Genomic DNA, 23,342 nt, shown 5'->3' with positions numbered 1-23,342 from the left:
GTGCCCGCCCGCTTAGGCGGACAGATCCATGGACACGGGATATGTGTATACTCACCTTCGATGAGTGTAGAAAAACATGGAGGCGAAGAAGAAAGCATTCGGATGGATCCAACTTACACACTTCACCTTACAGGTTAGCTAAAATTAGGTTCGATCATATGCTTCTATTTAAACTAAATCATGTGAACATTTTCCAAATGATAGAATTGGATCTAGCCGAGACTAATATTCCCATAGAACAGCTACTGCTACCAGGAGTGGCTTGATGTGTGAGAGGCCAAGTTGAGATGTGCCTTAGTCTATTTGTGATGCGTGATTGACTAGATGATTTGAGGCTTTATCGGTTGAGTCCATATTTCATATGTGCATGATTATGCTAACGGCTAACCGGAAATGTTGTATTGTGTGCATTGTGTTGCGGTGTTTATATAAAACATATGTTGTATGTTGTGTCTCTTGACTTGTGATGTGCAGGTGTAGGATGCGACATGACAGTTGACGGCATGAGGTGAAGGTCAAGCGAAAGGTTCATGCCGATGTACTAGGGCTGCGAAGGGTGGACACGAGTAGGCTTGGACCGGGGATCCGAGGAGTCTGGGCGGAGTCATGGGCAATCCACATGGTGCACGAAAGAGAAAGAGTACACGTACGGTGATAGAGACGACATTGGTCGAGTCAAGCGGGATGGAGGCGATTCGAGTAGGCGGCCCAGGAGCTGCGAGCGAAAGACTTGGAGGCGTTGAAAGGTTGGCGGAGGCCAAACACGCGTTGACATCAGTAAGTCACGCCTAAGGGGTGTGCAAGAGGGTTTGACCAGTTTAGCCTCAAAATCGGGGGACGAGTTCGGTGCAGCTAGATGGCATCGAGTCGGAGGATGCGTGGCACCACCACGAAGCTTGCGTCGAGGCGAAGCTAAGTCGTGAAGGTGCCGGATCCATCCTATGTACGAGGAAAAAGTTGGACAATTTTACCCCTGGGGTATTTGAGATGTATGCTTCATGGCATTCTGGTCATTTTCTAGATGCCTATATATATGTGGGAGGGCTGTTTGGGCAGCTACCTCTTTGGTTAGTTGGCTTGTGGCTACTGATTTGTTTGTGAGAGCCTTTGGTAAAGAGAGAGGAGGGATCTTTGATTTGATCTTTTTGAAATCCAATGCTTTGAGTAAGCTTGGAGTGGCTTGTAACCGAACACAATGGAGTAATAGAAGATTCGATCTCGTGCAAGTGTTCACCTCTGGTCCATACCTGAGGGTTTTTCTTTTTGTGCATTTTGGAGGATTTTTTGGTGAATTTTTGTTCGTCCGATTTGGCTGCGATTTGGGGTGGATTTCTTAGGGCAAATCGGTGCTAGACATGTGTGAACAAGGCTAGTGTGATTCTCTAACAAATCCCTCACCGAGCACCGCGGATTTGAAGATTTTCCCCATTCGTTCTTCACCTAGGATTTGCTCAAAATTCTGTAATTGGAGTTAAAGTCTCGATCTGTTTTAGTGTTTTCTTCTTGGATCTGTTTACTCATGATGTGAGGAGATCGCTGTCCAAAATCCTGTGTGAATCAGTCCAGATTTGATTGGTTTTTGGTGAGTTTGGTGTAAAGCTCGAGCTCCAGTTCGGTTCGGTTTGCTGTGTCGTGCACCAGAGGGTCACCCGTCAGAACATCGAGGTGTGACCATATGCATCTGGTCCGACTGTTGGCTGAGCGTCGAGTGTATCGTGGCCATTGTTCGATTTCTGTGATCTAGTAGCCAGGCGGCCTGCAGCTTGACTTGTTCAGTGGCAGCAACAGCTTGTGTTCGCAGCAGCAAGCTTTCAGTTTTCTGCAGCAGCTTCTTGCGCGACTCGATTGGGGGTTCTTCTGTGCAGGCTGCGGCTTTGAATCTCCTATTTTCTTGTGCAGTGTAGCAGCCTCAGCTCTGCATTTTCTTATCTGTCTCTGCCGTTCGTCTTCACAGCTGCAGCTTGGCCTCCTGGCAGAGATAGAGCTTGCAAGTATTAATCTTTTCCTGTTTAATTACTCAGCTGCACTTTTCCTGTCAAGCTCTATCTCTGCCTTGCATTGCACTTGTACCTTTTCTGTTTCCATAGAATCTCGAGTAGTAACTCAGGTAGCCTTTTTGACATGCATTCAGTTCAGTAGCTAGAGATAGCTTTAGTATCAGCTTTGAAGCGTTGCTTCCAATCTTTTTCTTTGGAGCCTGATGTTAATTTGTGAGCGGCTCTTTTAAGCTTCCGCGTCGCTTTGAGCTTTTCTAATCGTTCCTAGGATGAACTTGTCACGAGCTAACTTGTGTCATCTTAGCAATTAGAAGCGACGTGTGTTTGGGATGACAATTGGGATATAGGTCTTGTTCTCGAAGAGAATTTTTAAAGGTTTCCATTCAGCCTCCCTCTGATCACTCGTCCCGGTCATTCAATGTGGAATGGTGATGCAAGCGCACTAGAAAGAGAATAATACTGCTATCGCAAAAAATCTTGCTTGGGAGCAACCACCAGGCAACTTAATTTTAACATGGCTGCCTTAGCTCGTACATGGGCTCTCTTCCAAGCCTGTGATATCATTTATTAATTTCGTGATCTAAAAATAGCACAAAGCCACTAGTTGAATTATATTAGATACTAAGGTAGAAATAATGCACATGTAAAGTTATCACAATGACCAACCCACTGGTAGAGAATTGGCCTTTAGTCCCGGTTGGTAGGGTGCATATCTCTCGGATATCCATCTGGGATAAACCACCTGGGACAAAAGGGGGGGTCTTTATTCCCGGGTCTTTTAACCGGGAGTAAAGGTCCCCCTTTAGTCCCGGTTGGGGGCTCGATTCCAACCGGGACTAAATGGCGCTTGCATGGCACTGCCGTGACGCCTGAATTTTTCATGCATGCATCACGTATACGTAGTACCGCGGCCCTTTTAATTTGTTAACCTTGTAGTTGAGATTTTTTTAGAACGAAATCAACTAGTATTTAAACGAATGGGATTTGTAATTATACAATTACTATATATATCCACAATCCTTATACACAATTCATATACACAATTCAACTAGCTTAGTACAAATCGATCATAATTAGCGCGTATTATATATACAAATAAATCAAAGTATCTTCCTACGATCTTCCCGTCGTGGTGTTGCTGATCGGAGTGTCTAATTGTCGTCCATCATAATAAAATTCTCCTTTTGGATTTACCACCTCGTCCATTATGAATCCAATGAGACCTTCACATATTGCCGCTACTCTTTCTTCCTTCAAGAGTCCTTGTTGAATATTTAACATCTATAATTTGGAAATTTGTGAATGTTACATGAACAAATACATATAAGGAGCTAGAAAATAATTAACTAGTAATATATTTATTTTACGTACTTTAAAGTTGTGCGGCGTCATCTTCGGTCCCTTGGGTCCCAAAAAACTGTGCATGTGCTCACAGATGTAGTAGCCACATAGATTATTCCCGAATTCCTGTATTAAGCACTTCAGTGCGGAAAAAAATAAGTTATGAAATATTCGTGTTATACAATGTAATAAATGTGCAGACTGCATACGTACCGGGAAGTCTGTGTTCCATGTAAGATTTTCTTTGAATGGACCTTTGTGTGTCCTTATGAATTGTTTCCATGCGTTGCGGATTAGAATAATGAATGACATAGTGTAACAGGGATAAAATTTAGGAAATAAATTTTTGCATAGAGATAAAGGTCCAGAATTATTACAAGCCTAGCATGTCTTGCAATTCTTGGTAGTCCACCGGATCTTTCCTTAACGAATCAAAGACAGTGACGTGGCTTCTTTCAGGCTCAATTATAATAAGGATCCAGTGGAAGCTGCGTGCGTAAAATGTTCATGCATATTAGAGCTAACTAACATGTAGAGATAAGGAAAAAGACATCGAAAGTAGACGGTATACACACACTTACTTGAAGTTGTATGGAAGTAGTATGAAATCCTTGAATGTTTGTTTGTGTAGGAAATTGTATATTTTCGCAAAGGTTTTTTCCGGCGCTAATTGTATCTGTTGTTGGTTAACTATAGATGGATCCATGAAGCCTATATGTAGGTACGTATCTCGGCGGCATGTCTGAATTAGCATCCTACATGAAATGGAAGATGAAGTTAGTACGGTGACGCACGCCAAAATTTACATGTAGAGATAAACGGACACTTACAGAATCCAAGCGCTGATCAAAGAGAAGTCCAGGGCATCATGATGGTACATTTCTTATATATCCTTGAAGTCTAGCCACAGCACTTTCTCCCCTTCACCGTGAAAATCTATCGGTTTTACCTTCATGCCGATCATCTCCCTCGAGTCGGTGGATGCCATCATGTACCATTGATGGAATTCGTACATCTTTGTTGATAGCTTCCGTACCAATGAAGGCTTTACTAGAGGTTTGCCTAGCTCATAAGGCCACTTCGGCTCAGGGGGCGGTGCAGTTGGCGTCTCAACTTGCCCTATGCATTCATCAAGTCCCAGACCTGTTTCTTCCATGAACTTCAATACATTTGCTTGTTGATCCAAGGGCATTGCTTTTACCCGTTGAGCATCTTTTTTTGATAAATGGCTGAGGTCGGGGACTGGACCGCTGGAGGATGATTTTCCTTTCCTTTTATCCTTTTCATCAGCCTTTACTAGAGCCCGTTCATAGTTTGACAAGAGTGGTATCCTTTTCTTGGCTCCTTCTTCCATCCTGATAAAAAAGTTTAAATCTCGCCGACTTACTGGCGGTGGCTCCATCTCCCTTGCCTTTTTTAATTCGGCTTGTTTCTTGAACCACTCACTGGCCTCTCGTTGGATTTCTGCCCACTGTTCTTCATGAGACATTGCCTCCCAGCGTTCCTTACGAGTCACTTCAGGGTCCTTTGTTTTCTTCTTTCTCTGTCTTTGCTTGGGAGGCGGTGCTCGTGACTTCTTTAGTGGTGCTGCAGGTTCCTTCAAGGGGGCCGCTCTTGGTGCCGGCGACGGTGATCGGGGAGGGGTGTTGTTATTGTCGTCGTCGCTCCCAGCACCAGGATGTGGTGGAGATGGAGACCTTGATATAGATGGAAGGGACGGTCCTGGAGCAGGAGATGCCGGTCTCGAGGTATGAGGAGAAGGTCGCTGCTGGGGATCTACGGGGAGCGGTCTTGAGGTCTGAGGAGATGGCTCCGTGCTGGGAATAATGATGTAGCGTTTCTTCCATAGAATGATCCCATGAAGCGCATCTGCCAATGTCTTTTCCCCGTCGCCTCCCGGGAAGTCGAGCTCTAGACCTTCATACTGGGGATCAACTATTTGCTCGACGCAGACGCTGGCGTAGCCTGTTGGAATGTCCATGGCATGACTGCTCTGCCCTGCCAGGGTTGCTAACGCACTCCCGTACGCTACCTGTACATATAGCAGAAGTAAACAAGTTGAACTCCGATCTCAAGGCCTGGATCAATTGACAAGATTGCATAAATATTATGTATAAGTATACCTTAATAGTGAGGTTGCCGACCGGTGCATGCAACTCACATGAGGTCCGTTGCGTGATGGCATCCACGGGGAACCGTTGCTCCTCCACGGGTAACCTGGGCGTCTGCGAATTGGGAACCCCTGTAGAAGCACAACTGCTCCCGAGGCGTTGAGAAGGGCTAGCGGTGTTAGGATTCGGCAGTGCTCCAGATTGGGCCAACTCCGCAACTGCGTCGGCCACCTGCCGATTGATTTCATCCATCATTCTTTGTTCTAGCATCTGCCGCCAGCTCTCCTCGATCTGTTTCTTTCTTCGCTTTCAGCTTCTGTAAGAGGCGCTGTCGCCTCGGAAAGCAAAGTTCCACAGAACCACCCCGAACCCTCGGCAACGTCCTAGGTGCTCTGGATTACCGAGGGCCAATGTGAGCTCATCATTTTCTCGGTCCACCTTCAACCTCCCAGTCTTGGAATCTTCAATGTTCTTCATGAGATGTTCGGCCTTCTCACGTATTGTGTCATTGAAAATCAACGTCCCATCCTCTTGGCTTAGGGAGCCTCCATGAGCGTAGTACCAATTTTTTGATCGTTCGGGCCATTCAATAGTTGCAGGTACGATTCCCCATTCGATCAGATCTTGTTCCATCTTCCTCCACTTGGGAATTGCTGAGCCATACCCACCTCGCCCCAAATGATGGTGGTAGCCCTTCTGACTAGCATTTGCTATGTTGGTCGTGATCTTTTTCACACCTTCTTCACTCCTCTTGTATTCAACAAATGCATCCCAGTGGTCCCTCAACTTTGGCCACGCGTTGAAGTCTGAAGTTTTGCCCTTCTTGATGTAGTGGGTATCCAGCATCTTCTTGAATGTCTGGAATTGAGTAGCCATCTTCTTAAGCGTCCACGTTTTGACATCCTTCTCACTATATCCTTCGGGGAATGTGAAATGTCTCTTCACGTCTTCCCACAGCATATTCTTTTCTGTCTCTGGAAGGGCGTACAGATTAGTGCTTCTACCCTTCCATTCTCTGATGCTGATAGGCACGTTGTCCCGGACGATTGCCCCGATTTGACTCACGTACTTCTTTGCTACTTTCTCGGGAGCAACCGGCCTGCCCTCTTCTGTAACTTCGGTGATGACAAGCCTCCCTTCCATCACCTTTGTACGACCTCGGGTCTTTTGCCCTTGTGTCGATCTGGAGGGCTAACAGTTCAAGATTCGTTAATTAGTACGTAGTAGTAACGGTGGCATGAAACAATACAAGAATGGTTGTATATACCTCGCCGGAACCTTCCGCCACGGCAAGTTGTTGCTGCAGCTGTTGCTCTTCATTCCCATCGGCGGACATGTTGAGGAACATGTCCGCCTGGGTGCCCTCTTCATCCGTGTATGATAGTGGAACGTTGTCGCCACTACCATCACCAGCGATTATCTGCTCCATGATATACCTTGCGGTCTCATCGTCTGCCATTTCAAGTTAGTGCCGAGCACTGACATGGAATCATACATGACAGTCATAGAAATCGTCTTACTACAAATTTGTACAAAATCCTACAAAGTCCGGAATCATACATGTATATAATGAAATCATAAAATAACATGAATAGTACAAAGTCCGGGAATATTTATACAAATTTCTATGAATTTTGACGAATTTCTACAAATTTCTACAAATTTCTATGAATTTCTACAAATTTCTATGAATTTCTACGAATTTCTATGAATTCCTACGAATTTCTAACTTCATTTTCTCTGTATCAACTCTAACTTAACAAACTAACTAGAAATCTAACTTAACAAACTAACTAGAAATCTAAAAATCTAACTTAACAAAATTAGAAATCTAAAAATCTAACTTAACAAAATTAGAAATCTATCTAAAAATAAAACTTAATTTTCTAACTAAAAAAGAAAACCCTCCCGGCGGCGCTGCCGGCCGGCGCGGCAGCGAACCTCTCGCGCGCGGGGCGGCGGGACGACGGCGGCCGGGTCGGCGGGACGGCGGCGGCCAGGGCGGCGGGACGGCGGCGGCCGGGCGGCGGCCGGGGCGGCGAGGACGGCAGCTGCCGAGGCGACGAGGACGACGGCGGCCGAGGCGACGACGACGGCGGCGGCGTAGGCGGGACGGCGACGAGATGGCGACGAGGGGCGACGAGGGACGACGAGGATGGAGCCAGCGACGAGGATGTGGAGCCGGTGGCCGGAGGCGACGAGGTGGCCGGGGGCCGGGCGCGTCGACGGACGAGGAGGGGATCGAGGCGGGCCGGCCGGGGGACGACGACGGCGCAATGGGGGACATCGACGGCGCAATGGGGGACGACGGTGGCAGCGGCCGGCGAGGGAGGCGGACGGGTGGCGACGGCGGAGAGCGCGCGGGACAAAAGGGTACGTTCGGGCGGGAGACGAAACGTACCCTTTTATCCCAGTTTCCGTTTGCAACCGGGATAAAAGGGGGGCCTTTTGTCCCGGTTGCTGTTAGCACCCGAGACAAAAGGTATTTTTTCCTATTTTTCTTCTCCCGCCTGTTTTTTGGAAATAGATTTTATTTTACCTTTTCACTGCATTTCAGGATGAAAAACAAAACCTTCACAGATTTTGTACATGCAAAACTATATTTAATTAATGAGTACAATAAGTATGAATTAATCATTAATTCTATACCAGTTCATTTAGCCTGTAAAATATTTATTTTACTGCATTGCTGTGATCAAGAAATTATTCAATTAAATTATTTCAATGCGCAGAAAAATCCATGTTAGTATGTGGCAACAATGTTCATGTTTATCTAAAAAATCTTCACCTACCAAATTTAACGCATTACAAATTGTATCAATTAATACACAAAGGTCATGTACATTTAACGCATTACAATACAACGTTGTAAAATTTCTTCTTCACGAAAGTTCCTTGGTCATGATCGCGGCGTAAGTACGGAGCCTCTTCTTTGGATAGCAGGATGCTTGGATCAACTTCAACGGCGAATGGAGGCATGCCATCAAACTGATCATAATCATCTGATTGGTCTATTTTATCTTCGACTCCCACGATTTTTCTTTTACCTGGAAGAACTATGTGGCACTTTTGGCTCCCATGTCTCTTCTGGATTCCTCTTGGGTTTGCTGCACATGTCCTTCACATAGAACACCTGATGCACATCATTGGCAAGTACGAATGGGTCATCACTGTATCCAGTCTTGCTCAGATCTACTATTGTCATTCCGTACTGATCTTTGGTGACGGCAGTTAGCTTCACCCAATTGCAAAGAAATAGAGGGATGTACAGCGGTCCGTATTCGAGTTCACATATCTCCTGTATGAAACCATAATACGACTCCTTGCTATTATTTCTGTCCATGGCATCTATGCGGACACCACTATTCTGGTTCGTGCTTTTCTAGTCCTAGGCTTTCGTGTAAAATGTGTAACCATTTATCTCATAGCCTTGGAATTTGACGATTGTGGTAGCAGGTCCCCTGGCTAACCAGGCAAGCTATGGGTGAATCTCAGAGTTACCCATAAGTTGTTGGCGCAACCAGGAGGGAAAAGTTTCCATGTGATGACGGGTAAGCCAAGCATCGGATTTGGTCGGGTTTTGGAAGCTACCATCTGCCTGTGCTGCTCGATATACGGAGACACAAAGGATGACTGTTGTAGAACAGTGTAGTGTGCCTTGTCGAACAAATCAGTATCATTGCTCAAACTTGATTTCCTTCCAAGGGTGCCCATTCCTCGGAGCCTCCCCTCGTGGCGTGAAGTTGGAACCCCAATCGAGTCAATTGAATCAATAAAATCAACACAAAACTCGATCACCTCCTCTGTTCCATATCCCTTGGCGATGCTTCCTTCTGGACGGGCACGATTAAGAACATAGTTTTTTAGGACTGCCATGAACCTCTCGAAAGGCCACATATTGTGCAGGTATATACAAGTCCGAGAATACCAATCTCTTTTACTAGGTGAACCAGTAAGTGCGTCATAATATTGAAGAAGGATGGTGGAAATAACAACTCAAAACTGACAAGACATTGCACCACATCGTTCTGTAGCTTTGATAGCTTGGATGGATCGATTGCCTTCTACGAAATCGCATTGAGAAACGCGCATAGCTTTACGAGCGGCAACCGGACATTTTCTGGTAGAACACCCCTCAGTGCAACCGGAAGCAATTGGGTCATCAACATGTGGCAGTCATGAGCCTTGAGATTTGTAAACTTCTTTTGTTTCATATTTATTATTCCCTTTATATTCGAGGAGTACCCAGACGGGACCTTCATACTATTCAAGCATTCAAACATGCTATCCTTCTCTTCCTTGCTGAGAGTGTAACTGGCAGGACGTAAGTAGTGCTGTCCATTATCTCTCTTTTCCGGATGTAGGTCATCTCGTTGCCCCATGGCTTTCAGGTCCTGTCGTGCTTCCAATGTATCTTTTGAGGTTCCATAGACACCCATGAAGCCTAGCACGTTCACGCAAAGATTCTTCGTCAGGTGCATCACGTCTATTGCGTTGCGAACCTCTAGGATTTCCCAATAAGGTAGCTCCCAAAATATTGACTTTTTCTTCCACATGGGTGCATGTCCGTTATCGTCGTTCGGAACAGGTTGGCTACCAAGTCCCTTTCCGAAGACTACATATACATCCTTCATCATCTCGAACACACGCTTTCCATTACGGTGTGCAGGTTTTTTACGATGGTCTGGTGCCCCTTTGAAATGCATCCCGCTCTTTCTCAGCTGGTGGTGAGCAGGGAGAAATCGATGATGACCCATATAGACGACCTTCTTACAGTGCTTCAAGTACATGCTGTCTGTGTCGTCTAAACAGTGGGTGCATGCCCAATATCCCTTATTTGTCTGTCCTGAAAGGTTACTCAATGCAGGTCAATCGTTGATGGTTACAAACAACAGTGCTCGTAGATTAAAGATCTCTTGTCTATCCTCATCCCACACACGTACACCTTCTTCCTTCTAGAGCTGTAAAAGGTCATCAACCAACGGCCTTAGGTACACGTCAATGTCGTTGCCGGGTTGTTTTGGGCCTTGGATAAGCGCCGGCATCATAATGAACTTCCGCTTCATGCACAGCCAAGGTGGAAGGTTGAACATACAAAGGGTCACAGGCCAAGTACTATGGCCACTACTCAACTCACCGAATGGATTGAATCCATCAGTGCTTAAACCAAACCTTATGTTCCTTGCTTCACTTTCAAAGTCTGGGAATGTTCTATCAATTGATCTCCACTGTGCCCCATCTGCGGGGTGTCTCAACATCTCATCTTCCTTACGGTCTTCTTTGTGCCATCGCATCAACTTAGCATTCGCCTTGTTCCTGAACAAGCGCTTCAAGCGTGGTATTATAGGGAAATACCACATCACCTTCGCGGGAACTCTCTTCTTGGGAGACTGCCCCTCGACATCACCAGGATCATCTCGCCTGATCTTATACCGCAGGGCTTCACAGACGGGACAAGCATCCAATTTCTCGTATTCATCACCACGATAGAGGATACAGTCATTAGGGCATGCGTGTATCTTCTGAACATCCAATCCGAGAGGGCAAATAATCTGTTTAGCTTCATATGTTGTGGACGGTAATTCATTATTCTCAGGGAGAATGTTCTTGACAATGTTCAACATCCCCTGAAATGCCTTATCGGACACACCATTTTTTGCCTTCCATTGCACAAATTCTAGTGTCGTACCTAGTTTTTTATGGCCCTGCTGGCAACCTGGGTACAACAATTTTTGGTGATCATCTATCATGCGCTGCAACTTTGCTGCTTCCTTCTCAGTTTCGCAATCTCTGTATGCATCTCGTATCACCTGACCAAGGTCATCAGTAGGGTCATTTTCTGCAAACTCATCTTCATCAGCCTCGCCCATTGTAGTACCTGCAAAAGCTTGGCCTGCAACCCAGTCCGGAATGATGTCATCTTCCTCCTCCTCCTCGCCATCTTCCATTACAACCGTGCTTGGTCTAAACCAAATAGTTAGGCATGAAACCGTATTTAAACAAGTGGCTGTGAATAGTTCCCCAGGAATCCTTTGAATACTCCTTCCTGTTATTGCATTGGAAGCATGGACAACATACGAACCCATTCTATGGCTTGTTCGCTTTTGCCACTTCAAGAAAATAATGCAAGCCATCAATAAACGCCTTGCTCCGCCTGTCTGCATTATACATCCATTGCCGGTTCATCTGCATCGTATTACGCATGAAAATGGATTACACTTGACAATGGATTACGCGTGAAAATCAATTAAAGATCCAAACAACATGGTACAATACAACAACAGGAAGATCCAAATACACATATTTAAATTAAAGTCCCAAACAACATGATACAATACAACAAGCCATCCACTGGTTATTATCAAGGAGAACTTTAAGCATCCTTGAACGGTGAAGACGAAGGTTCCACTGACCCAACCTCATCCTTAGGTTTATTTGTGCCGCCTGAAACGGTAGTACTAAGTGGACGTGAAACACCCGGGACTGAGGGTGGAGCATAGCGACCACCAAAAAGAGGTTCCTGAACCGCGGCAACAGCTTCTTCATGACGTTGCTGCAAATAACGAAGCATTGCTTTTTCCAGCGCGCTCTTTTTCTTCGACTTATGCTGAGGGCCAACTATGATTGGAACCTTGCCATAATAGGAACCACGATCGCCCCCACCATCGCCACTTCCTCCAGTAGCACAAGCCATCTATGTACAAAAATTATTATCTTAACACTGCATAAGTTGTTCAACTTGAAGACCGTGATCATCTCGCGAGGATGTCCTCAACTGGGCGGCACCGGTATTCGTCATGAAAGAGGTTAGATGCTACGGAAAAGGGGACACGGTCACGATGTCCGTATCCACTCTTTCTCGTAGAATCGAACCTCCTTCTTGACATACGTTGCTGCTCGGCGGAAAACATCCTCGGAGAGATGAACACGGTATGCAAGTTCAACAAGTAGCAGAAGCCATCTATGTACAAAAATTCTTTCCTTACCACTACAGAAGTTGTTGAACTTGAAGACCGTGTTCATTTCGCGAGGATGTCCTCAGCTGGGCGGTACCGCACTTCATCATGAAAGAGGTTAGATGCTACGGAAAAGGGGACACGGTCACGATGTCCGTATCCACTCTTTCTCGTAGAATCGAACCTCCTTCTTGACATACGTTGCTACTCGGCGGAGAACATCGTAGCAGAAATGAACACGGTATGCAAGTTCAACAAGTAGCAGAAGTCATCTATGTACAAAAATTCTTTCCTTACCACTACAGAAGTTGTTGAACTTGAAGACCGTGTTCATTTCGCGAGGATGTCCTCAGCTGGGCGGCACCGTACTTCGTCATGAAAGAGGTTAGATGCTACGGAAAAGGGGACATGGTCACGATGTCCGTATCCACTCTTTCTCGTAGAATCGAACCTCCTTCTTGACATACGTTGCTGCTCGGCAGAGAACATTCTCGCCGAAATGAACACGGTATGCAAGTTCAACAAGTATATGGATTTAAAAAACCATATTGAATTTGATAAGATAAACCGTCTAGACAAGGTAGCATCATTTTTAAACCACTGCAATAATGCATACTATATATGACACATCAATCTCCCTCACATTCTAGCTCAAAATACCTCTCCATTTTTCTACTTCATCATCACATTGTAGCAAATAATCTTTCCATCTCCAAAGCATAAATCAAAGCATAACACGAGGATGAAGTAGCAAACCTTCGCAACACTTGTGTTGGCTGAGTCAAATTCCCACGAAAATAAGGGAAAAAACTTCGGGCAGCACCTCCCTTGCTTTGGCACCACCGGAGAGTAGGTGAAGCTCAGCTCTCTATCAATGTGCTGGACTGGCTCGGGCTGGAGGAAGAAGAAAGTCTCTGTCTCGGGATATAGTGGGGGATGAGTTTTTATCCTGGTTAAAAACTCCAACCGAGACAAAAGGGAACACCTTTTGTCCCGGTTGGAAGTGTAGTCCCGGTTGGAGGATCCAACCAGGATAAAAGGTGAACCCTTTTATCCCGGTTGGATCTTCCAACCGGGACTACACTTCCAACTGCGGTTGGTGCCTCCAACCGGGATAAAAGGGTCCCGCCACCAACGCCCCCCAGCTAGCCGTTGCAACCGGGACTAAAGGGGGGCCTTTAGTCCCGGTTGCAATTACCAACCGGGAGTAATGCTCCCCTCCAATTTTCCCTACCCCGGCGCACCCCCTTTTGTCCCGGGCCAACTTTAAACCGGGACAAAAGGGGTCGGATCGAAAGCCAATTCTCTACTAGTGACCATAAGCTCATTTTATTTGTGACCTGATGGATGATTGAAAAATATTGACGCATGAATCCACTCGTACGTCACCCTAAATTAGCTGCCCGCCGGTAACATGGCTACTTGTTAGGAAACGTTCAACAGTTTAGACAGCTGCCGTCTGTAAGTTACATAGAGACAGCAATACAGACAAATTATACAGTAAGTTATCTATTAGACTATCTGCAAGCTAATTAATTCTTGTATACGCTCATAAATCAAGATGGTCAAATATAGCTTAGGAGCACGAGCTCTCATTATACAACAGTGCTGGAGCAGGCGATATGACTTGAGAGCACGAGCCCCGTCGTCTGTTCGCAAAGAGGCGGCGCACCCGTCTCTTAGCTGGGTCGAGGAGGATTTTGCAAAAATGACATCTCCCAGATGGCAAAAAGATAACTGTTGTACGTGATCTTAGTTGTTCTTTTCCTGTTTAATATACAGGTAACACACGACTCGAGAAGGTTATGACCGACAAGGATGAATGGGGGCACTGGGCTAGGGCCCAACCCAAAGAAAAAGGAAGAAGCCGAGCAGGGCAGTGCAGGGTGCAGAACATGCCAGTGGCAAGCAGCCAAGCTGCGGAGACCAGTAAAGTCTTGGGGTCGTCGGCCTAGGAGTTCACACTAAAGTGTCGGCACAACCGCACAAGGCGCAGCCTCTGGATGAATTTTATTGGGGCCAAGGCCAGCCATAAAACTGCTGCCCTGCTCACACTCTGCTAACATCGTCTCCTTAGGTGGACACTATCCTGCTGTACACACAAGTGACTGCAAGCAAGTGACCGGGTGCAGCAGCTAGCTAGCGCGAGTAAGGGGTGTTTGGATCCCGGCTAAATTTTAACTCCTATCATATCGAATGTTTGACACTAATTAGGAGTATTAAATGTAGACTAATTACAAAACCAATTTCACAACCCTAGGCTAAATCGCGAGACGAATCTATTAAGCCTAATTAGTCCATGATTTGATAATATGGTGCTACAGTAAACATTCGCTAATGATGGATTAATTAGGCTTAATAGATTCATCTCGCGATTTAGCCTAGGGGTTCTACAATTAGTTTTGTAATTAGCTCATGTTTAGTCCTCCTAATTAGTATCCGAATATCCGATGTGACACGGACTAAATTTTAGTTTAGGATCCAAACACCCCCTAAATTTACGGACAGCTAGTAGAACAAGGACGAATCTCACGGGGGAGTAGATGACATCAACAATCATCTTCTTCACTTGTCTCCTTTCCTAGCTTGAATCAGGTTAGGTGCATTAGCCTATCGTCTTTCCGTAGATGCTTCAGTAATGGGAACGGGGAACGCCTCGATTCGAAACAAAAATAAGCTTGATGATATTGTGCAACTGATTCAAGATCACGTAGCATCTCTACATACTTGTTGGCCTCAGAATGTGTTGTTTGAGCTTCACAAATACTACCTCCGTTCATAAATATATGAACTAAACATCATATACTTAAGGGAGGGGAGTACAACGCACTGAGGGTGGGGCGGTTGGGATGGACGTCAACTGCATGCATCAGCGCAACCTCTGTTAGCTTCAATTTCCTTCTCGTGCGCAGGAAAATTACTCTCACACCACAAATGTACTGTGACTTTGTGCAGTGAAGTGAGCTGCTCCAAGCCAAGATTGGCACAGTTACCATTCTCATGCATTAAGGGAAGCAAAGGAACCAGAAATTCAAGTTGTTTTAATTATATTATACACTAAGGCAGTAATGATGCACATGCAAAGTTATCACAATAGCCATGAGCTCTAAGAATGTTAAAGGTTAGCCAACCATAAGCTCATTTTATGTCATCTTGTATGAGCCGCGGCCCATCTTCTGAATCATCCATGGGCCACTCTCCATGCCCAAGCAAAGAAAGACCATGACCCTGGGCAGGGCGACGACACTGACCAGGAAGCATGAAGAAGGAGAGAAAAAGAGAAAAGGGAGGAGATCAGGGCATATATCCGCAGGTCCACGAGTAGGTCCTGTACGGCCCACTCAGAGGACGTTATGACTAGGACATGAAGGCTGCATCCCAGGGTAACCTAGTCGACATGGACTCCCGAAGACTAGTCGTAATGCATAAGGAAACTACTCTACCAAGTTAGAGTAGTACTCTCTAACTGTATTCGACTAGGACTCCACCCTATAACCCTGCTCCCCCGACTATAAGGGCGGGCAGGGACCCCTCCAAAAGATCAGAACACAACTCAATTGCATACAACACACAAGACGTAGGGTATTACACGATCTAGCGGCTCGAACCTGTCTAAATCGCGTCCATTGACTGCTTGATTCTCGACGACCCCACCGCACAAAACACCGCCTCAAGTACCCCTTGGCAGATTGTCGGGTATAAAACACCGACAGTCTCCGCCTGGTAGAAATGAAAATATTGTGCACACGATATTTAAAAGAATGAACATGCACCAAATTCAGGCATATCAAACAAAATATGTGCTAGGTAACATGCACCGCCACCATTCCAGGGTGCTGAAATTAACTCCTCCCACCGAGCAAGCCAAGCTTAACCTGTGTGAGGCACGTCATGAAAAATAAAAATCTGTTTAGTACAAGACAAGTTGCATGCCGATATTAATAAGTCACTGCAAACGGAACTAAACCACAAAAACCGATATATGTATGTATGTAAATATTAAATGTAATATATAAAATACTACCGAACAATATATAGACACACACATAAGGTAGTCTCTCCATCCCAAATTGTAGGTCGTTTTAGCATACGTAGGTTCATTGCTTTTGGTATTTATCTATATATACACTATATGTCTAGAAACATACTGAAAACTATATATGAATCTAGAAATGCCATGCAAAAACCTCTTTGTGGTCTTGGTCTGTAGATTGTGCCATCATGTTATGTTCATTGCGTTGTTGGAGTTTGATTATGAGCCGGTTGGGATGGAGTTGTACTGCGTTCCTCAGCTTAGCTTCTACCTTCTCCACGTCATCAGCAGAGGCACCCTCACGTACAGTTGACAGCTATTTTGACACTGTGAAGCGAAGGGAGGCACTCCAACCCGAGATTACCACAACCACCATTTCAAACCTTATATAAGGCCCTGACGGGAACGTCAAAGTGAAGCACTTGGAGGTTTGGCATCACGGACAGTGGTGCTATTGATCTGTTGTACTCGTCCTTTATTTTGGAACCAAAGGCTATGGCACCCATCCCATTCCATATGCTAAACGAAACACCAGTGGAGTCCTCGTTGAGCACCAACTGGACCATCCAGCCATACAACCAACAGTATCTCAACTTCTTGAAGAAGCCATCGACCGCAGTAATATTAGCTATAGTTGTCATGCAAGTAATCGATGATGGCTGAGCTCTGGCAACCCACCCAAGTTTCGCAGACTTGAATGGTCCATATGATCCACATGCAATGACAAGTAGCGGAGGATGGGGAGATGCGCGGGACTAATCCATGATGGCAGCTGACGGAATGGTATAGAACCTAAACCCAAATGCCTGAGATGCCGCGGAAACACCACTCTGCCCCACTCCCTCATTGCAGCTTTACCATTATAACTTGCTAGTTCCAGATGCTCGAGTTTGTGGAGATTGCCTAGTGAATGCACTAGATCTGACTGCACTATCCCTTTCCAACGACCAACATAAATGTGGAGCACCCTGACTTCGCTATGGTTGCCAACGTCCTTAATAAATTGCCGATGGGACTCCTCATCTAGGTTATCAATACGTATACGCAGGTACTCTAATGATGTCACCTTCCTCAGGAACAACCCATCCGGCGCGCATGTACCGTTGAATGTGTCACCATGTAGGCAGACCAACTACGTTAACTGGCAAACACCCAATGGCAGTACCCATATGTGAGAACCTCCAAGTCAAGTATCTGTAGAAACTTAAGTTTTCCTATTTCTTTCGGGAGCTCACGAATACCATTTGTATTTCATGGACCAAGGTACCTCAAATGAAGTAGATTTCCAAGGTGCTTAAGACCCTGCCAGCCTTGCCAAGGTACTGTGCATCCCTCCAAATCTAGCACTCGCATGAATTTAAAGCTTGGATGCAAGACCCAACTATCAATATTACACCTACAAGCAACCAATGACCTCACTTATGCCATGTTCATGTGATTGTCCTGCTGAGTTTGCTTCATAATTCTATTCTGGTGAGCTAACCTGCGCACCCTGTTCTAATGTGGTGATGTTCCTTCATCATCATTTGAGATAGTCACAAAGTTTTCTTTATATGACAAGTCACGGATGAGATCAAGCATCATGTCATGAACTCGACAACCCCATACATCATAATGACTTAAGCCCATGTCATCTGACTCGACCTCCTGAATCATGCTTCTATTTACGAGCTGATTGAAGTATTCCTCTCCCTGCTAAAACAAGCTTGTTCCTCTTCTCTTCTTCACGAAACCTTCAGCTATCCTTTCCATATCAAAGAATCTTTCTCAATCTCATAGTCTTCTGGATACACACTTAGATACAATAAGCAGGTCCTTAGATAAGAAGGTAGATCATAGTAGCTAAGAGACAATATCCACTCAGTATCATCTACTTGCTGGTTACCCTTACCACGATAGAAACCAGGAGAGTTGCATACAACAAACCAATCTTCTCTTGATTTACCCACCAATAAACTGGCCATTGTGATGATAGCTAATGGTATACCACCATATTTTTCAGAATCTTTTCAGATGCCGCAGCAGGGTGATTAGCAGGATATTCACCATTAACACCAAACAGCCTTGTTCTGAATAATTTCTCTGAGTGATTAGGGGAAAGTGTGCGTAGCTCGTAAACCTCCTCCCTGCTGGCTACATCTCGATTGCGAGTAGTTGTGATTACTCTACTTCCAGTGTCATTGTTAACCAAAGCTGATTTGATTTTGTTCCAAGTTGTTACGTCCCATACATCGTTAATAACAATGAAGTACCTAGCAACATGACAGTAAAGATCAATACCCAAAGTTGATAAACCGTTGACCATGTATAAAAGAAAAGAAGTGTGACAAAGTATAGAATAAAATCTTAAAAATGCTAGCAAAAATTTACTAATGTAATGTATTTTATTATCTAAACTCTACTCAATATTTATGATCTTGATGTAAATATTTTAGTTTATAATGTAAACATTATCTTTATAAACACAAAAGAGTTTTATCTATAATAGAGTCTCATTCCTTAAAGTTCAATTGTTTTAGTATAATGATAGATAGCATATCAGGGAGTAACTTTAAATGTCTACATCCAATAGATAGCATTTCAAAGACTACAATGGAGTAGTGTATGGCTACCATATAGTTAAAGCCTCCAATTTGTGAAAGTTGTGCACAATTAAAAATTCATAAGGAAACAGAAACATTTTCATAACTCTACAATTTGTGTAAAGATGAAGCGGAGAAACTACTAATTTGATGTGATATATGCTTTTCATATATGCTTGGTACGGTGCTCACGTTGAAGCCTCCAATTTGTGAAAGTTGTGCTCAACTAAAAATTCATAAGGAACATTTTCATAACTCTACAATGTAAGCTTCCAATGGCAATCAAACACAAGTGGTGTGGCACAGAAAAAGATGAAGCGGAGAAACTACTAAGATGAAGTGGCTACTAATCTATGCATACCTCTTGTTTTGGAGGAATTTTCGGAGTTCTCCAATGAGCAGGGATTGGTCTTTTACATTGTGAATGGTCGTGTATTCGTTTTTGTTGAGAAGGTACAATATGTTGCTCAAGACTTGCGCCAGGTCAGGTTTCCGGCCAACGGAAAGAAAGGCTCCACAATCATATTGCGATTGAAGCTCATCGTAAACTGCCTTGGCAAGATTTGTCTTGCCCAGTCCCCCAACTCTAACCACAGAAACTATCTTCATCTTGCTGCTGCTGCTACCGCTGCCGGAGACGTCAGAATCTCCATTGCCGTGAGGCGTCGGCAGAAGCATGGTTTTTCTTTTCTTTTCTTTTCTTTTGAGATCAGGCAGAAGCATGGCTGTAAGTTCAGCCTTCGTCTTCTCGATGCCGATGAGCTGCGCCGCTTCTTTGTGCATATCCGAAAGGCGAGGATCCGGCTTCGTCGCCAGGGCAGGCAAAGCCACCTCAACGGAGAACCTGTCACGGCGGTCAGCTACCTCCTGGATTCGCTTCTTCATGTCATCGATGGCGCCGGCGATGGTGTGGCGATCCTTGCTCTTGTTGAACAAGTCGGCAATATTCTTGAGGAGACGTTTGAGCAGGCCATTCTTGTTCTCAGCTGGGGCGTCTACGTCGATGATGCTGACAAGGCAGGTGTCGAGGATGTCCTCCATGTCGTATGACGCCTCCCTGACCTCGCTAGCCCACAGCCGGACCTGTGGATCCAGCTGTTCTGGTAGCACCTCGCCCACCTTGCTGAGAACCGTTTTCGCACTCTCGAGCTCATGTTTCAGAGACTGGATTTGCTCAGGAAGGCCCTTCTGCAGCTTGTACTCCTCATGGAGCAGCTCGCCGAGCTTGCCGATGACGCTGCCCACCGCCCCGGACACAAGATCCATGCCTGCTAGCTCTTGAGATGAAAAAATAAGCTTGGCATGTGCAGAGCTAATATAACAGGTTCAGCATTAATAGATGTAAACACCTGCAAGCATACAAGGCCATTGACAGTAAATATGTGATAGAAATACATAGCTCAAACTAAAGGTTCCTGTAATAAACACATATCCAATGTGGATGAAAAAGTGATCACAATCGAATAAAGATAACTAAGCACTGATACTAGATCTCTACGGGCTCTAATAAGGAGCAATGAAAAACAGCAGCTGTGTATGATCTTTGATTACTCATGCTTAGCTTGGCGTGTGCAAAGCTGATATAACAGGTAATTGTGAAACCTGCAAGCATACAAATTAATTGTGAAACATGGAAATGGGAAGCCAGAAAAGAAAAAATAAAGGGACTGAGAGGACAATTCATTTAAAAGAAAGAAACAAATCTAGATCGAGACCATTAAGCAAGAATTACAGATAAGATATGGGGAGTCGCGCACCTTACTATATAATCTTTTTCAGCTCTTGGGATTGTGCTTGAGGAAAGAATGAAGGATTGATGGGTGGTTGAAGGCTGGAGCAGCTCGCCGATGACGCTGCCCACCGCCCCAGCCACAAGATCCTTATCAGCTGGACCAGTGTACGATGGTACATATACAGTCTAGGCAACCTGGCCGACATGCAAGTCGCTGGTCCTCACATCCAAGAGGGAATTATTGACCAAAGCCCAGGACGTTTCCGCGATTTGTCCATATATATACTATATAATCTGAACGAACGAATTTCGAACAAAAAAAATCAAATCTAAGTTTGACTTAAATCCATCAAAGAAATTATAAGTTTTTCCCTTCTCATTAAAATAAATCATTCCGGACTCAGAAACCAACAAACGCACTCATGAAGCATGGATGCACACACAAATGATGACGACACCCTATAAATAGAGCTCTAGGGTTTGGGGAGAACTTTTGGCCATCTACGCATTTGCTTTCTGTCTACGAGCAGCTACATTTTACTCGTCCTCTCGGAGTTGCTGCAGCTGCTCCATGCTGAATACCTCACATCGGCAAAGCGCAGATGTGGGCTCTGTTGCTAATAGCACAAACCTGCCTTAGCTCGTACATGAGCTCTTACTGCTAGAGAACTGAGTATATGTCCCGGTTCATAGGGCTCATATCTTCCGAAAATGTATCCGGGATTAACCAATCGAGATAAAAGGGGGACTTTTTATCACGGCTCCCAGAACCGGGATATAAAGCCCACATTTAGTCCCGGTTTGTAACACAAACCGGGACTAACTGGGCTGCCACGCCACGCGCTGGGTAGATCCCTTTAGTTCCGGTTTGTGTTACAAACCGGGACTAACTGTCTCCTATTTAGTCCTGGTTTGTGGTACAAACTGGGACTAACGTGCATGTGTAGTTGAGAAGTTTTGTTTTATAATGTAATCAATCAAATTAATTAAACTAGTATTTAAACAAATCAACTACTGCATGGCGCCTATAATTTTATGCATGACGTACCCGTTTAGTAAAATTTTTATTTAGTATTTTAGAGTTTTTTTATATAATGAAATTATCAATCAAACAAGTATATATGTAATTAGCGTATATTGTATTACATATATATACAAACTAAATAAAACTATATATATATATTTCTTCGATGATCTACCCATCGAGGTGCTGGGAGCGTCTAATTTTCGTCCATCGTAATGAAATCCTCCTTGTGGATTTACCACCTCGTCCACAGGAATCCAATGAGACCTTCACATATTACCGCTACTCTTTCCTTCCTCAAGAGTCCTTCTCGAATATTGTACATCTGTAATTTGGATACATATATGTGAATTTTACACAAACAATTTTAGAAAATAAATAACTATTAATAGTTTTATTTTACATACTTTAAATTCGTGCTCCGTGGCCTTGATGGTCTTGGGTCCCACAAAATTAGTCATGTGCTCATAGACATAGTAGCTACATAGATTATCATTCCCAGGTTCCTGTCTTAAGCACTTTAGTGGGGAAAAAACAATTAAGTTATTAAATATTCGCGCTATAGAATGTATAAAATGTGCAGACTTCATACGTATCGGGAAGTTTGTTCTCCATGTAAGTTTTTTCTTTGAATTGACCGGATCTGTCTTCCTCAATGAATTATCTCCATGCTCTGCAGATTAAAATAATGAATCATATAGTGTTAGGTGAAAATTAGGAAACAAAATTTTGTATAGAGATAGAGGTCCAGAATTATTACATGTCTAGCATCTGTTGCACGTCTTGGTACTCCTTCGGATCTCTCCTCAACGAATCGAAGATAATGACGTGACTTCGATCAGTGTCAATAACAATAAGGATCCAGTGGGAGCTGCGTACGTAAATGTTCATATATATTAGAGGAAACTAACATAAATCAGGTAAGGAAAAAGAAAACAAAATAGATGGTATACACACACTTACTTGAAGTTGTATGGAAATAGTATGTGATCCTTTAATTTTTGTTCGTGTAGGGAACTTGTTGGAGGTATGCCCTAGAGGCAATCATAGAGATGATGATATCTGATTGTATCCATGATTTGTATTTTGTGTTCATTGAATATCCATTAAAGGCTACTTGAATTGATCTGCAATTATGTGAATTGTATGTGGAACTCTTTACTTGTATGGTTATTCTAAAAGTTGTCCCTAGTCAAAGTTCATGTATGGACACACATGAATATTAGACTAGTACATGTATTAGTTGATGACTATATTTCACAAGTCATGGACATGGAGATGTCAAACTAATAATGTAGCAGATGTAGAGACATGTGCTAGGACTGACCCAACGTGAGAAGTAGTTCTCTCTTTACACAACAAGTAAGCTTTGTCCTTAGACTTGAGATTGTCGCATGTACTCAAGATGTGGATTGACTTACTTAGGGGCTATCAAACGCTACATCATAATAGGGTAGTTAAAAAGGTAGCTTTCGGGTTTGTCAGGAAGCATGCTGTGAGGCATGATCAATAAAGATGGGATTTGCCCCTCTCTGATTGAGAGTGATATCTCTGGGCCCCTCGAGT

The 23,342-nt window shown here is 44.3% G+C and overlaps 1 protein-coding gene across 4 annotated transcripts; it reads right to left on the bottom strand.

Moving 5' to 3' along the window:
• Nucleotides 1–15,944: 15,944 nt before the first annotated feature.
• On the bottom strand, nucleotides 15,945–20,913 carry LOC101753354 (putative disease resistance protein At1g50180). 4 transcript variants are annotated; one of them, XR_002678855.1, is made up of 5 exons: nucleotides 20,778–20,913; nucleotides 20,572–20,622; nucleotides 19,382–20,369; nucleotides 16,593–18,690; nucleotides 15,945–16,280 (listed from the first exon to the last, which is right to left on the bottom strand). XR_002678855.1 is itself a non-coding variant. In XM_022829227.1 (3 exons), exons 2-3 carry the CDS (start codon nucleotides 20,284–20,286, stop codon nucleotides 18,414–18,416), a joined length of 1,182 nt encoding a protein of 393 aa, XP_022684962.1. In that variant the 5' UTR covers nucleotides 20,287–20,622; nucleotides 20,778–20,913; the 3' UTR covers nucleotides 16,453–18,413. The 4 variants fall into 4 exon arrangements, 1 of the variants encoding a protein (XP_022684962.1); XR_002678856.1 differs by lacking the exon at nucleotides 20,572–20,622 and having other exon boundaries at nucleotides 20,778–20,900; XR_002678857.1 differs by lacking the exon at nucleotides 20,572–20,622 and having other exon boundaries at nucleotides 20,783–20,887.
• Between the last annotated feature and the right edge of the window lie 2,429 nt (nucleotides 20,914–23,342).

This window comes from Setaria italica, chromosome VIII (assembly GCF_000263155.2).
Source record: "Setaria italica strain Yugu1 chromosome VIII, Setaria_italica_v2.0, whole genome shotgun sequence".
Lineage (NCBI taxonomy): Eukaryota > Viridiplantae > Streptophyta > Magnoliopsida > Poales > Poaceae > Setaria > Setaria italica.
The sequence above is the reverse complement of the archived record's forward strand: the minus strand, read 5'-3'. Positions and strand labels throughout refer to the sequence as shown.

Coding starts and splice junctions, on each gene's coding strand:
- LOC101753354 (XM_022829227.1), bottom strand. CDS start 20,286: ATGGATCTTGTGTCCGGGGCGGTGGGCAGCGTCATCGGCAAGCTCGGC. Junction 18,691..19,381: donor AAATTCCTCCAAAACAAGAG/GTATGCATAGAT, acceptor TCATGTTGCTAG/GTACTTCATTGTTATTAACG.